The sequence below is a fragment of the Cygnus olor genome, chromosome 20 (assembly GCF_009769625.2).
Source record: "Cygnus olor isolate bCygOlo1 chromosome 20, bCygOlo1.pri.v2, whole genome shotgun sequence".
Lineage (NCBI taxonomy): Eukaryota > Metazoa > Chordata > Aves > Anseriformes > Anatidae > Cygnus > Cygnus olor.
In genome coordinates this window covers 7818157-7835170 of record NC_049188.1, presented here as the reverse complement: position 1 = coordinate 7835170, position 17014 = coordinate 7818157, and the positions used below count along the sequence as shown (strand labels likewise).

General features: G+C 42.7%; 1 protein-coding gene and 1 long non-coding RNA gene across 10 annotated transcripts in view; one reads left to right on the top strand and one right to left on the bottom strand.

Annotated features, from left to right (window-relative positions):
• Positions 1-17014, bottom strand: part of PIGL (phosphatidylinositol glycan anchor biosynthesis class L) — a 70086-nt gene that overhangs the window by 38482 nt on the left and 14590 nt on the right. Inside the window, exon 5 of one of the 9 annotated variants that reach the window (XM_040532832.1) lies at positions 12744-14073. The exons of the other annotated variants lie outside the window; for them this stretch is intronic. Within the exon in view, the coding sequence (XP_040388766.1) occupies positions 13836-14073 (238 nt within the window). The 3' untranslated portion in view covers positions 12744-13835. Of the gene's footprint in view, positions 1-12743; positions 14074-17014 lie in introns of those variants that run through there. 9 annotated transcript variants of the gene reach the window in all.
• LOC121057969 lies at positions 61-2137 on the top strand. Its single transcript, XR_005814041.1, has 2 exons — positions 61-1137; positions 1801-2137. It is a non-coding gene; the product is annotated as an uncharacterized LOC121057969 (long non-coding RNA).

Here is a 17014-nt window from a genome sequence, read left to right as displayed (position 1 = left end):
CCTCGGCCATTTCAATTAATCATCTAGGAAAAGAAAGTGCAGAATAGTCACTTCGTGGACATTTATTTCTCATGCCAAAACTCACGTAAATGCAGATGCAACTTCAGCAGAGATCTCAACAGGATGATGGCCTAATTCCAAACGCAGCTTCCCATGTCATATTTCAGCTTCCCTGTACCAATTCCATCCAAAGAGAGGTTTCCCAAATCCCCAAACTCCCACAACAACCATCTCCTGCAATCCATTTGACCTAAGTAATGAGAAAGGAGCATTATTTCTTGAAAGCACGGCATAGCCACCCTTTATAACGCCGAGGTTCTGATGCCCTGAGCTCTCTAGCTAGGTGCCAATTTTGTTATAATCATCAAATCACTTCCTTTTATAAGACAACTTGTATCTAGAAGTTAAACATCTCTCTCAACTGCGAGCTTGATCCCACAAACTTTACTGACATGCAAAGTTTCTACTCATGCAAACGATCCTCTGCAGGCACTGTCTTGCCAGCCCCATTCATGTGAATGCCCCAATTAAACGATTACATGAGCGAGCTCCAGGCCAGGTCCCGCTCATTCCCTGGAGCCGGTGAATAGCTGTGCTGCCTTCCACAGCAGCCCAGCCAGAAACTATGCTTGGAACTTGATTTGCAACAGCTAAGTGGGACTCAGCAACAATGCACAAAACGAGTACAACGCGACGACCTTTATCGGGTGGCCTTCCTCTCCTCCTCGCTCGGATTTAATGCGAGCGTTATGCAATGGCTTTGCTATAGCAACAGCTCCGGCGATCGGCAGTAACCCCGGCGCTGCCCGGCGCTGCCGCAGGGCCGTGATGCAGCTGCTGAACTTTGGCCCACTAGCGAGCCTCCCACTCGCCTGGCACCGCGCTCCGGCCTGTTTACACTGCTCACATGATGGGAGGCTCCTGGCAGCCTTCTGCAGCCAGCAGGATTTCTAGGACCAGGCCAAGATTGCCAAAGGCTTGAAACGATTAACTCTTGCGAGCAGGGGCTGCACGCTCCAGCTGCTGCCTGCGAAGGGCCCAGGAGAAAGGAAGCGGCGCAGTGGGAGGGGAGCTTCACTCTGCCAACACCGCTGGATGCTGAGTGCGATGAAGACACTCAGAGAGGGGAGGAGGGTGGTAAGGAAATCAATAAGCTTTAGAGAAAGAACAGGATCTTTTTTTCTTAATGAGCAGCAGATGAGCGAGGATAATGAACTGGAGCTGGGAACTTAATACCCTCGTCGAGCACCGCATGCTGCGAATTGCACGTACCTGGGTCGCACAGGGAGGGGCATGAAACTACCGGTGCCCAGCTGTGATCCTGCAGGCTCTGAGCCCTGGCCTCTGCAGCGCTGCACATACCGGGGGGCACAGGGAGTACCTGGGAGGCAGGGAGGCTGTGCTCTACAAATGCCTTTAAAATGGCTGTTAGAATCTTACAGCACAATCCCGTACCAAAAGGCTGCAGATGACCAGCCTGCAGCCACGCCACCACTGCACGAACAGGAGCACTGACACTTTACCACTTCAGCAGCATTTCTTTCCGCACAGTAAGAACTCATTAACTAACCCCCCTAGAAGTCTGGCATGGGGAAGTAAGCACGTAATAACCTCCACATTTTATAATGAACGAATAAAGAGCTCAGGTAGCTCTCCCTTGAGAGCCTGAGGCAAGAGAGCAGAGTCTGGAATGGAGCACGTGAGTCCCGGAGCACACGGCCGCAGCCCAGAGCTGCAACACCCACACTCACTCCAGGAATACACTCGCCTGCCTGGGGCAAATAATTCATTTTTCAACAGGCCTCTCATAGGTGCTCTGCAGAACCTCAGGTATTCCTGGGCACTTGGATTGCACAGAAAATTCCTTAACGGCCACACGTTGACAGCTGCAAATTATCCACCAACATCATAGAAGCTGCTTAGAAGAACCCTTCAAAACCTGCCAGTGGTCAAAGTGTTGACCTCTGTCTGCATCACCTAACTGCGCTCTGGACTGCACTGAGAACACAGCGCTGGATGACTACTTCTGTCAATATTCTTGGCCACTTTTTCTTACGTACTTGTTAGTTAGGAGTAGTATACATAACCTCTTGTATGCAGTATTTTAGGGCATTTCTCCAATAAAATCTTGTTCCCAGTAGAAGGTTGTGTGCATTTCTCTTCTTCGCTATGATGACAAGTTCATTATAGCAAGACTGGACTCTGCAGAATCAGCACTATAAAGAGCTCCCTTTGACAGCTAGATGTTCATCCACGGTTATATCTACATCTAAATATAACTGGTTCATAAAAACTGAGGAAGGGAAATCTGTTAGGTCTGGCTAAAAATCAAAGCACTGCAAAACTTCGAATCTTATACTGAGAGTCGGTGACTCAGTCTCATCTTTGCAGCATGAGGATCATTGCAACAAACTTCTCTGCCCCTTACTGGTATGGCTGGCTGAATTCGCTGCTTTTCATGGATGAGCTCTGCATGTAGCACTCCCATTCAACCCTCAATCTATTAGCACAAATTCTGCAAACCCTTCTCCTCTCTTCCCCACAGATCAAACCTCCGCCTGCCAATGTTTTATCTTGCAGTATTATAGAATCTTCTCCAAGACAAATGATAAACCAGCCTTGGCAGCCCTTCATGTGGCTACTTACGAGAATAAGAGAAATGCTGAATCTTTGGCTTGGGAAACAGAAATGCAGGAAGAAAATATTTATAACAGTGCTACTGTTTAAATGAGAGACCATAATTTATTACAGATGTGACCCTTCCTTCTAGTACGAAGGTCTAATCTTGCTGATGCCGTGTAATGACATGAACTAGAATGGACTTAATGAAGAATACATCCAACTTAAATTGTGAATTGCCCCCTTCTATTTCCTGCCATTTTGTACTCCAAAACGAGCACGCTTTGCTCCTTTCAAGCATCATTTGCCAGACATTTCAGTGCTCAGAAGACCTAAGAACTGATTTACAGGAAAACATTCATCTGAAAACAGACTAAATACTTAATACTTTTAGCAAAACTCAGTTAAATATTAACAATTAAAGAAGATAAAATGGCACATAACTCAGCCAAGATTTGTTAAGCTTACAGTGACAAAAAATACACGAAATGTGCATGGAGGGGAGGCTATGTAACCAGCTGAATGGTTGCAACACAAATATTAATTGCAGAGAACCTGACTGCAACACTGAAATGAGAGAGTATTGAAACTACTGCATAAGGAGCATGGCAGGCAGAATGAGATAGTTAATATGTGACTTGTTAAAGGGGGCCATGACTTGGCATGGAACTGTAATCAAACTGTTTTCATTTAATGGTTCAGTTGGTACAGAAGGATCAGATAACAAAATCTTCAGCCCAAATCCAAACCCCATTTCAGCTTTTAAAAATCTATTTCAGTTTCCTGCACTGCAGTAAAAAATATATTTTTCTTCCTTCTAATCAAATCTGATTAAAGAAGCTACAGCAGGAAAAATACTCAAAGATGTCCAGCAAACAATCATTTCTCACGTTCCTGATATGTTGTGCAATAAAACTAAGGTCATGTATCTTAAAACACCATCACAGATTTGCAAAATTTCATATGCATTACGTATGTGGCAAACAAAAACATACACTTCCTATTTGCAACAAGTTCTGTTTTCTTCTTTTAAAAAAGCTGGTGTTGCATCAGCAAAACAGCCACGTTTTTCCTACAGAACAAATTGTGCAAATGCTCAAAATTGGCTTTAATATCTCCCCCAAGAACAACAGCAATACTCCATGAGCAAACTAGTAAATCCCACCCCACTACTCTGACATACTAAGCATCTTTTATACAGTTTTATTCATAATAATGAAAACACCTATATCTTTTCTAACAATTTATCAGCACTACTTACCTCCTCACAGACTATCTTGTTCTATTCATAGCTGTGTTATGTTGGGAATTCTGGATTGCTGGCACTCTTTGGTGGTGGGTTGGGTTCTTTTAAACAAAATTCCTATTTGGTGGTGGGGTTATGTTAAACATACTCCCAACCTAGCAACTGTCCCTTTAAGGAACTTTTTTTTTTTTTATTAGTCTGCTCTAATCTGAAGTACCGCGCCCACCAATTTCTATTTCAAGCTTACACTGGAACAGAAAAACTTCTTAATTTCATGTATACTGATTGAACTAAGGCCAAAGGGAATAAAACCATTTAGCTTTTCACATGAACTCAAAAGAAGAAAGGCCTCCTTGGCAATATAATTACACAGCACAGATCTTCTAAGAGGAAATGAATGACAGGGATTTATATGATTAGACTTTATTTTTCCCCTTTTTTATGATGGCTAGGGCTCTCCTTCGCTCACCCCTTCCAGTCTAACAGCATACAATAAGGAAACTCTTACCAGGCAGAACTGGGACTGTTACAGAGAGACGTTTCATTGGGTTGGAACACTTGGTTCCCTAGAGAAGGGTGAGCCCTTCTCATGTTGCCATACAAACGCTGGCAACGCTCAGGCCTGTGGCTGGCAATGCTCAAGGGCGGTGACCAGTTTACTGAGCTGTGCTGGCAACGCTGTGGTTGACCTGGGTGAGACTAACCCCCATCGGGCTGACTAAAGCATCCTAAGCAGAAGGAAACCATTGCAACAAATGGCAGAGCTAATTAAAGTAGGTTCCTCCACTAAAAGGCCTTTATCAAACTTCTGCGTCTCACGTTTACAATCTTGGGCCTACCTAAGCATTCAACCAAGTAACTTATCAACATTTCCTGTGTACTACGTGCCATTGATCTGTACATCTTTATTACCTGCAGGCTCCCTAGGGCTTCCACAAAAAGCAGTCAGGTGATAAACACCTACTTTCACTGTGTCACAAGCCCAGGATCTCCGCTGATGGCCTGTCAGTTACAAGGTACAACGTGAAGTGCATGTTTTACCTGTTAAGTTAAAGTGGGTTTAAACCTGCTAACTTTAAAAGGCCGCCCTTATATATACAATAATGCAGCTGTAGAGATCATTGGAGACACTAAACATAATGGCTCCCTGAGGTGATCTCAAGGGAGCTGGATAAAGGGCTTTTTTGCAAGAACCTGGACAGCAGAACCTGCTTCTGTTTGGCTTTTAAGCCTGCCTTGTTCTCCTAGGAGAACCAGCAGGACAGCGCTCTGCAAGGGATTGGTATCGTACGCCTGGCCATCGGCCCTAAACAGTGCTGCTTGTCTTTGTAATAATTACACGGAATGCTCAATGGAGATGTTTTATAAATTGAAATAAACAGTATCAAGGCTTGAGTTAACTGCACTGTCACACAGCATGAATAAAACAGTCCGATGGATACTCTTGGCAAGTATTCAACAGGGATTTGGTCACTGCTATTGCTATGCAAACTGCATTTTGAATGGCGCACCAGCAGTTTAAAAATCTCATTTCTGTCTACTGTTATTACAAGTAACTCCTAAGACTCCTCAAATAGAAAGAGCTGCATTATGTATTTCTGTCACACAGCATAAAGGAAGAAAAAGAAACATTTCAGAAAATAGATACGTTCTGCTGTAAAGCCATAACACTGGATAGGGCTCTAGGGGACAAGGTACTACATAAAAATTACTCAACACATTTTTAAAAGTTAACTTCACATTATCTGAATTTTGTTTATGCAATTTTCTAGCACCAGACTATCCCTCATTTTGCATGCTGCATGATGAATTTTGATATAGCAAATGCCTGGACTTCTATTTGGCTTTACAATTTATATATCCTTTAGAGGATTTCACAAAATTATGACAAAATTTCTAAACATGGTCATTTCCCTTGTCATCCCAAACAGATGAAGGTTGTTTCAGTTCACTGCTAAGGCACTGAAGCATGTACAGATCTCAGCTGATTACAGAGAGCCTGTAACGCCCTGAGGCAGGAGAGACTGTCAACACAGCTGTCCTTGTGTACTAAGGCAAATGTCCTGCTGGGCAACCTCTGAATCAGAATGGAAAAGCATCTTCTGAAATGGATTAGGGGCAAGGGCAAAGACTGTAAATGGGCCAGGCAGAAAAAAAAAAAATATATGGAGTTTCTATTGAGTTGTTAGAAAGTACCTTGACCCTGGTACTGTTTTGCCAGTCTAAGTACTCTTAAGTATTTTATTTCTCGTCACCTGTTGCTAGCAGAAGTGTATCTAAATGAACATCCCCTGAGCCTGTCTTGCTTTAGACACACAAGACTACAAAGAATACATAAAAAGCTGAAGAGATTCAGAGAGAATAAATCAGATTCAGAGAAATGAAGAGAGATTCAGAGATCTGCATGCTAATGGCATCATTAATTCTTGCAAGACGAGCAGTCTTGCTGCATCAGTGCAGAGCAGCTCGCATACCTGTCTGCCCAGCCGAGAGGCAGGGATAATTCACCCGCGCGGGGCCGTGCTCATGCAGCAGTACTGCTCGGGGACCCCCCTCGTCACTTACCCCCACGTGGCAATATTCTGGGGCACACCCCCATGCACGTACCTGTCCTCATCTCGGGGAGGACAGTCCCTCTGTCCCTCTCTTCCTTCCCGCCTGTTCTGCTAAATAAGAGATGAACAGAGACCGTTCTAATGGAAACGTGCTGCTCTACCAAACCTTTCATTGAGAGATCTCCAAGTCTTAACAGCCACCTCGTCCTCCTTTTGAGGTATAGCAGAGATTATGCATGGCACTGTATGGCAATAACGTGACTTGGAGAGGACAGAAAACCTAGCGCTGCTGCAGCCAATGGCAAAAACCCTGCTCCTTAGTGGGGCTTTGCTTAGGGACTCGTCTCACATGACACACTGGGCAGCAGAAGCAAACTGGAGTAATCCTGTCTTCCAGTCTGTCTGTAACCATTGAAGAAGAATATCTCCTGAATTTAAATCCTGAGGGTTAAACATCCCGAAATACATTACTGTTAATGAAGATCGTTTTAAGGCCAAACTAATCTGGGCTACATGTTTAAACATTAAGTTCTGTAGGTTTACTTTCCTAATCTCTCTCTTTTTTCTTTTTAATTAATTTTCTGGTCATCTGTGACTTAGAAAATGATTGATTCAGTAGATATCTACTCCCACATCTGGGCTTTCTTTAAACAAAGTCACAAAAATGACGAATCTTCCCCTCCATAATACTTTATTGCTTCCTATGTCCACGCTTTCGGTATTTAATCATAACTAGTGGATCACACACTCACATCTCAGCAAGTACAGTTCACGGGATAAGCCAAAAAGGATTTTAAGTTGAAGGCTTGCCCAGACATCTCTTATCACAAAAATATGGAATTTTCTTTTGCTCCAAGACACTGATAAAAAATTTACTTCATGGAACATTTGAAGAAGAGGGGGGAAGAAAGAAAAACAGCCACTGTAAATCAGAATCTCTGAAACCAGGCAAAAGACTGGCAGGGAGCATTTCAGGTCCTCTGCCCTGTCTCTCTCAATTAGGCTGCTCAGATGGCCAGCGACTGCCCCTGACATTAGCGAAGTGGGTGCCTTACAGGCAATTTCCAACAATAACGTGAGAAATGCCCAACATGGCAACTCAAGCACCTTAAACATCCCATTATTGGGCCTCTTTTCCACATCTGTCATCATTCTGGTGGCTGTTTCCCAATTATTTTTCAAATGTCAACATCTTTTTTTTTTTTTTAAAATATAGGCTTTAGACCAAGATAAGGAACCTGAACAAGAGACTCCCAAACAATATGTGAAGAGGCCATAACATCTCCTGACTCCTGTCACTCCCTTGTTCACACAGTCCCATTCACATTCCTAGCTACAGATTTGCCCTGGGTGATGATGTTTAACTGCCTACCTGCAGTTATTCCCTGGGAGCTTTTCAGTGTCACTTCACACAGTCAGCATGCCCAAGAGCTTCACCTGGAGATACTTTAATGACTAACTTTTAACAGATGAATGAATGACTTTGTATTTGACTGTAAATGGTTATATACATTTGTCAATATAGTCACTTTCTCAGAATAGTTTTTGCTATTTGTAACTCACTAGTTTGCTGATAGGTTCCCAGGTTTTGGGTTTGGTTTTTGAAAACTGAGAAATACATATGCACAGGTGAAGAGATTTGTTAAGTGACACCGCAAAGCATCCACTGAGCCAGGCTTGGCTTAAAATAAAGGAATCTTGGCTCTCATTTCCGTGTTCAGGTTACTGAACACACTGCCTCAAGCAAATGAGTGTGTAATAACTACTTCAACCCCTTCATCTGTTTAAGTAGTTGTGGGTACAGATGAAAACAGCTCAAAGATGCAGCATCAGCAGATCAGACAGGTACCTCCTGCAGCCATCAAGTTCATTTGCCTGGCGTGATAAAGAACTGATACCCCTGCATCTGCCTGCAGATCTGCCTGCAGGTTCTGCTGAGAGGGCAAAAAGAGCCATTGGCCATTACCTTTCCACTACTGAACCAAAGCACGTGAACTCACTCATATGGATTCAGTATTTGCCCTTGAACTGGTGTGGGCTGCATTTGGCACTCCGCTGTTAGATCAATATATAACCCAAGCGTAATCTTATCTGGCAGGAACGGGGATATTAGGGGGAGGAGCACAGGCTCTAGAGGTGAGGAGAGCAGCTCTTCTAAATGTTAATGGGTTAAGAATAGAAAGGTCAAATGCCTGCCTTATCAGAAGGCCCCATGTGTAAACAGGCACCGAGCTGCAGCAATCAAAGCACAAGCTAGATATAAATGTCAGGAGTTAGTTACTGTAGCTGTAAACAGCAAAAGCAGAATGGTGGAACTGGGAAACCTCCGGAGACATTTGTAGCTAATACAGGTCAGTGGGAAAGACCAACTGCCCAGACTGGCTGGAGATCACTTGGGTATAGTAACTGCTGCAGAGCCAGACATCACTTGTGAGCTGGGTGAAGGCCCCAGCAAGGATACTGTGAAGGGAACAGTATCAACAGAATGAGCCAGTGTAGAAGGGGGTATCGACATCCTGTGCTGGCAGAGCATGGCTCCAGATTGCTCTTGCAAGAGCATATCCGTCCTGGAATAAGGATATATGACAATGGAGACAAGAAGTCCTTCCCTACCTCCTTGTAGATACAGAGAGCACTAAACAGAGCAGAAGCTGTATGAGGACTCTGCACAGAGGGTCTGCAGAGCTTCAGCTCCGCTCTGCAATACCACTTTGAGCATAATGCACAAAGGATTAGGGTGGAATAAGAGATGACACAGCACAGGAAAGGATATATCTCCCTTAACTACAATACATTTTTAGCCCTGTTCTAACTAATCCTCTTAGTGGCATCCAAGGAAAGAGGCCGAAAGTTGCATCACATTGGACAGTAATCTTCTTGCAGATACAAGCAATCAATTTGAAGCAACAACAGAATATACCAACATGCACCATTGTATAAGAGCTACACCCTGGGGAGTAACGCTGCCTGGGACCTATATCTACAGTTCACCAGTACTTTCAGTCTGGCACCTTTTGCTTGCAATAAGTTTTCGTTGAAAGCAATCAACCAGCCACCTTTCCTTCTCAGAAAAGCTCAGCAGTGAGCAGCCATGTTTAAGAGTGCTACTCCCTCTGTCCTGGTACAGGGATCGCCCCAGGAGATGGCTACCTGGGCTTGGGAAACAGATACAGGATAGCTACCTGGCATGGTTCCCTCCTTACTGCAGAACAAAGAGCACCATTCTTCTTAGCCTGTTCCCAGCTGTAAACAACTATCAAAGGACATGGTTAATTACTGGTTAAAACACTAAGAAGGAATAATAACTACAAATAATGCAAGGCTAAATATATTTTATCCCACAAAAGGGATAAACAAGGTTTGTCCTCATAGCTCAGAGATCATATTCTAATAGTTAGTTTAATTGGGAAAGATAGTATTACATTGAAGAACAACAACAAAAAAACACACGTATGAAGCCACTGCTCACTAAAATACAATTTTAGTTCAGTGCCCTCATGTTTGTTCCACAGAGCACCTACTCTGCAGTTAACTGGACTAGCCTCTAACCCCAGCCATAGGAGAGAACATCATAACCCACTTAAATTTGCAGGCTGCATCCTTTCTGCAGCAGAGCTCCCAAATGGGCACAAACGGCTTATTTTGTGCACCAGCATTACTCGGCATCTGTTTATCCTGCAGTCTTCTGCAAGCATCTGTTCATTTGCTGACATAGATGCTCTGCTCTTCTGCATTACCAACCCCATTTTCTGTCTCAAAACTTTACAGTTTATTAATTTGAAAGAGCGCTTATATACAGCAGCAGACATTTTTCATACGCCTGGTATTACTGAGTGCTATTAACAGCTGATGTTTCAACCCAGAGGCTATTGTATTTTCAGTGATAGCTCCAGTATGCTAATGATTTGTGACGTTTTCAGTGGGGGGACAAAAAGCCTTTGTAAATATGGAGGATTTTATGCTTGTTACTCACAGCAAGAATGACCAGCCGTCTTTAGTGTGAGTCACATCCCAAAAGCTTCATGTGACTGACAGCCTCAAGAGACGTAACATACGTTCTGGAGAGTTTCCACAGGAGAAGAAGCTCCAGGAATAGTTCACAGGTGGGAAACGGAGTACATTTTGTTTCTCTGTGGAAGGCAACAAGAAGGGAAAGTGCCCGGATGCCAGGGATCTAGCCCTTGCACAGAAGTCCCGCTGGAATTGTTCTGCTCAGATTGAGCCACTCCTGTGGCCCAGGAGCCTGATATTAACTTAAGCCCTACCTCCTCTAAGATTTACAGTGACCTAATCTGAGAAACTCCTACCAACAACCCATCCTCCTCATGTAGGAAACAAAATAAATCTCGCAATCTGAAAAGTGTTAGTGTTTTTCTTTGATAAGCTCCATGTTCCTGTTCTAGACTCAATATTTTTCTTTACTTCTGAGCCTGAAGGCTGCAGTACTTTCCCATTTCCATAACCAATCATATCTGTGCAAAGTGAGGCAAGAAAAAAAAAGTGCGTAACTCTTATTTCACTGTGCAGAGGAAGATGTACTGAAAAAGTTCACAGGTGCTGCACAGCCTATTGCTTTAAGAGTCTGTTCTCAGCAGGATGAAGACCACTGACTGTGCAGGAGTGGATTCAAGATAAACAGTCCAGGAAGTCACTTCTAACTCTCATTTCTTGAGCTAGGCGTTTAATTCAACTTAGTTCAATTCAGAGAGTAAGAAATACAATCCAAGCCTTCCAGCAACCTAGTGACATTTTCTGAGTCGCTACAAAGTTGAATGAAGGAATTCTTCATCCCTGGATGAAGCTATGGAGATTCTCCTACAGCTCTTTCTGTCTTCATTATGTAGAAGGCACTATTCAAAATGCTGTGTCAGCTCAGATCTTTACTGTGAGTACGTGTCTGCCTGCTACAAGTCCTCTGAATGCCTCTAAGTCTGACGTGCGCTGTCATTTTCTTGGCTCTCAGTCCCAGATGCCAACAGTGTAAGAGCACAATGGTATTACAGAACTTTCTTCACCCCCATTTAACATTGCACATTTCAAAAGACGATTGTACGAGAGTATTTATTGCAGCCAGAAGTGTTTAAAGATTCAAAGGCATTGGACAACTAAAACATCCAGCCTAGCACAACATTAAAAGCATGCTCAGGGGAGACAGTATGCAATTTTCTGACCTGTATTATTTCCATGCTGTCATTATTTTGAGGCATTGGATATTCTGCTCTTCAGTTTAAACCCAAGAATGGCACTTGAAATTTTACCATAATAAACTTTTTCAACAGACTTTGCATTTTCATTATTCTGTCCATGTAAGCCACAAGGATATTTTTCCTCCCTAAATGCCCACTCTGCAGGGAATGGTTGTGAAACTCCATTATTTCCAGGAACTGCTGGCAATCTACTGCTGTCTGTTCTTCTCAGTATTGCCTGTATTTTCCTTGTTCAGCTTTAAAAGCCAAACTTGGTTTGCAAAAATGTCTGGACTTCTCAATGCCAGAACTGAATAAAGACTAGAACAGGACAGAATTAGATGTTTTTATTATGCTGAAAAGCCTTTCAATCACATTAAAGTCCATAAAACAACATGAATATAAAACTGGAAATCGATGCTCAGCCTTAAATCCTATTATTCAGAAATTTTTGTAGACTTTACAAATAGCCTTTCTAAGCTCCATCTTACCTGAGCCCTATGACCAGGACGAAGTACAACTTTTGAAGTTATAAGCACTTGGATTTTGATTATTCAGTAAAGTCAAATTAATTTGCAGAGAGAGGCTGCTTGAGTTCTCCAACATGCATGATGTCTGCTACCATTTGGTCTTCAATAAGCAGAAGTAAAGAACGTTGAAATCTATTCTCAGCTACCCATGAAGAAAATACTCTCCAAGGTATATGGTAAAGAAAGCTGTGAGATCTGAAAAAGATTCTGGATGATTCAAATCTTTTATCAGTCATGATCTGAAAGTTATAATTGAAAATTCCCTATCTGTTATCTGTCACACTGTGATCTCAGCCACACACTGCAGTAGCTTCAAAGAATACAAGGGCTTTACTCCAAATTTACTTCAGCAGGACAAAGATTGGAATCTAGCCCCGTCCAAACAAAAACCAGACAATGGTACAGACTAGAAGAACAATCATCAGTGGATAGGGTCTAAAAATAATGGAGACCTCTGTGATTCTGAAGCGCCTCAGTAACTGAAAAGATTCCAGCCCTATTGTTCTTCCTCTCTAAAATATCTTGGACTTCATTCTGTGCTCCTGAGGCACTCCTGACAGCTCTAAAAACGAATCTAAGAAACTCACAATTGCTTGAGTTCCTATGGCTAAATATTCTCTTGATTTCAATTTGGGAAAGCTATAATGTATGGAGAGATGTCTGAGGCCTGCTTTCTGGGAAGAGGAAATCAACCATACACAATGTCAACTGAGTTCATTCCTAAATGCAAACCACATTGGGCTGTAGAGCACGATAATAAAAACCTGCTGACCTAGTTTCCTGCAGAACAAAATCCTCTGTCTCCCTCCTCCCATTCCAAACCTAAATCTGATCTCCTTCTTTGGCAAAAGAAATTAACCCTTTGGCTAGAAAGGAAAACTCTAATAATGAGCTTTAACACTCACACAGCATTTGACACTATTAAAATAGCATATAAACAGTAACTGGTCCATCCCCACAGCTCTGCAAAAAGTTAGGGTTATTAGAGGGTGAAAGTGAGACACACGCAACTTAAAATTTCTCTTCCTTCAAAAGGATTTTGTAGTGTGAAACTCCATGCTCTAAGCACTGCTTGGTAACCCATCTACATTCTCTTTATGCAAAGATAAAACCTTCATTCATGATGTGGCAAAACAATAACGGCACAGCTGAGCTTTTTCAAAAGCTGCTCCATCAAACCACTCAAGAAAGGACTATTGTCCTTCCCAAATTCTGCACTGTCAACTTACAAGTCCATTCTGGTAGATGAGAGCTGACTGAATTTGCTCCAAGTGTTTGGCGAAAGCATTCACTTTTAATGGCTTCACTTCCTCAGTGATGCAATGCTTCATTTAAAGAGATGCCTGGGGGAACTTCAGAATGGACACAGAATGCAAAAATAACTGGGCATATCGCAACAAACTCAGCCAAGAAAATACAGATGGGAATTCTCTGATAGGATGCTTCAAAAGGCAGCTCTGGATGACGCTGCCGCAAAGCAGCAGTCAGCCAGCAGTGTTTGGGGAGCCTCAGATTCTAGACTGCTGCGAACACCTTTACTACTTCACACTGAAATGGTCAACTGGAGCTTTCAATCGCCTGTCAAACTGGCTTTTATTAAAGAAAGAACAGAGATAAAAATGCTATGCTTAACTGCTAAATAGCTTTACAAGCAGTCTTTTACAACGAGGTGGCAAAGTGCAACCTGCAAGTGAAATTGCTAACAGAGCTCTGTACTGCAGCCAGGGCTTTCATCATCATTCTGAGCAAGGAAACGCTGCAGTAAGTACAGTTTCATCACGCCTTGCTCCTTTACAAAGTGAGATAGCTTCGCCAACATCCAGACAGCACACGATACCCCAGGACCTGAAACCCCTCCATCACCACACGCTCCACTGGCATCTGTTCCACAAAAGGCGCAGCAGCTGAGTTCCTGACGAGCTTCCAAATAGGAATCTCTGTAAGGCAAAGTTTGGGAGTCTCTGCTTTAGAAAGCAAGAAGACAGCCTCATTTACTAGCATACCGCTGGAGAAAAGACTGGCAAGTGGTAGCTAACAGGCATGCTAGCAGTGCCTTTCCACCTGTGAAGGTACTGTCTCTCTCACTTTGTCAGGCTGCAGGGAAGCTGTTACGAGAACGGCTTGCAGAGCACAGACAGCGCTTCACATGGTGCACTGCAGCTATGCAGTACCCTTCAGGTAGTTTGAAAGTAAAGGACAGAGAACCTGGATTAAACAGCTCTGCAAAGGTTGTCGCAATTATGTCTGTTCTCTGGCTGCTGCATTTTCACAAGTAAACACCATACAAGTTTCTGCTCCAACTTTGAAATGAGGAAGGCAAAATTCTGAGTTCTCATTGAGTCATTACTAACATTGGTCAGGGTTAGGAATGTGGTGATGGAAAAAGAGCATCTTTATTCATCATATCTGGCCCCTGAGGGGTTATGAGTTGTATATGCTTATTTTATTGACACAAACAAGTTTTAATTTCTATTGTCTTGCAGAGGAAGAGCAGGCTGAATTCAATTCTGGCTCACACATCATCTGCAATCCTAGCCAAATCCCAGACACACAACTTTTATTACTGGGAGGATGTCAGAGGCAAAAGACACAGCTGGATATTCAGATCCCAGTCTGAGTTTTGCTGTGTTGGCAGTTAGACAAACCAGCTTTTGATTTGTATGTAAACAGAGCCAATCTGAACTGGAAGGTCATTAAGAGAAACCATATTTTACACAACATCCATTGTACAATTGCTTTTCCAACTTTCCCCATACTAACATTTTTTTAAAAACATCTTTGTCTTCTTTTGTTGACTGTTTCAGTGCCAATTTCTGGTCCTACTGAAGTCAATGGCCAACTCCTACTGATTTTGATGGACCAGAAGATTGCCCTCAGGAAAGAGAGAAACAAGTCCAAGTTTCTACGGCTCCCATTCTACCACCTATGCAGAAGAACTGAGTTGATGTAGACCCAAAACAAATGTTTTATAAAAAACAGAATTTGTAAGTCTACACAAACAGAAGCATCCTCACAAAAATTCCACTGAGTTTTTACAGTGTCTGCTGTCTAAGCATTGTTTACTTTCATCTTGATTAAAGTCTTTTATTTTTCATAGGAATACCGATCTCGTTTTATTACCCAGAAGCGACATCCACAAAGAAAATCTTTTTTTCTGTCCTGACTCCATCTCTTTAAGTAAAAAAAAAAAAAAAAAAGAAAAAGAAAAAAAAAGAAAGGTCCCACTGAATGCCCTGAAATTTTTAAGGGAGGTGCAAATTCTCAGGAATTTCCTTCATGCCACAATCCTGTCCCTAAGCCCCCTATATTGAGGATGCCCTTCTGCAGCACATCAACTCAACCCTTTGAGCCTGTCATAGAAGGGGATGCTTCCCACCCATCCCTCCGGCACTGTACGTACTACTTCCCAAGTTCTTTTACCAGCTGTCAGCGTAGGAGATGCCCTCTGACTTCAATGGGAATTTTGAAACTGAAGTGAAGAAATGAGGATTATACTGCTGGCATTCAGCAAGACAGCATATCGTGGCATTTAAAGTGGCCCAACAGCCTTTGACACTACGCCTTGTAATCGGAAACATTCTGTGCTTAACCAGCCTAATAAAGGCCTCGCTCACAAGGCTCAGATATTGATTATTCCATAATTTTTCTAGTGACTGTCTGAACTAGCCAAGTTAGATGAAGGGAATGGGAATAAAACAACTGTTTTTAATGTCATAAGGCCCTTGGACACACTGAAACTTCTTGTCTCCCAGAGACTGAGGCAATTCCAGGGAAGTTACTGCAACTACCTCCAATTAAAGTGTGAACACACACACACACACTAGCTGCAAGTGCTACTTAGTACACCCAGGGTACTGGCCTTTAGGAAAATCAGGAATTGAGGGAATTGCCCTTCGCTAGACTGAATCCCAAAGGGGAGGTTTGACCAAGAGAGGCTGCAAATCCCCTTCCTCTGTTTTCCTGCACAGTAACTATCTTACAGTCAGAAAATGCATGTCCATTGCAAATGCAACTGCATGTTTCCAAACCATGTCATAGCCTCAGATCTCACAGCCCTGTTTCAACTGAGGCACTCAGCGTTTTGTACTTTAGCTACAATTAAATTAAGATTATAAGAACACAGAAAGAAACCACACAATTCTTGTGAACAAGGCGTTAACGCCCAGTCCATTATTGTAAGAAGGCTTTTAAGAGTGTTCCCAGTATAAATCAGAATACATTTTCCCTGAGTAAGCTGGGTGGAATGCAGAGATTCAAAAGCTTAAGTTCAATCCGTGCTAGAATTTTTTGCTTGTTCCTCCCTTTAATTAACTTACTGTGACTACTTGGTGTAACTGCTACTCTTTAAGGAAAAGAGTTAACCATTTTCTCTTCTCTGATAAAAGACCCCAGCCTGCCTCTAATTATCAGCAAGGCATTTGCAGCTCTAGGTTAAAATGAGCGACTAGCAGAGATGCTGCTGGGCATCGCAGTATGGATTACCAAAGCAGTGAACCTTCCAGGGGCAGGGAGGAAACGCCTGTCATTCTCCATTAGTCCCCCAGAGTGTCTGTTAGCAGAACATGCTGCATTGTTCCACTGGCAAAATAATTAGCTTGTTATACTTTGTCATGCTTAAAAGGCAACACTTGGGCATAACTGTTAAAAAAATAATCTCATGACTGTATCTTTCTAAATTGGTAGTTTACTAGCATCATAAAGAAAGTCCACTCCAAATATTTAACTCTGAAAACCTTACATTTTATACTGGAAACCAGAACACCCAAAGACACTTCTTTCTGCATGGACACAAGTGGTCTAGTTACAAAATCGCTCCAGTCGGCACATCTGTGCTAGCAGGAGACATCAGCTCAGGATGTGAACCACCAGCAAATGCAG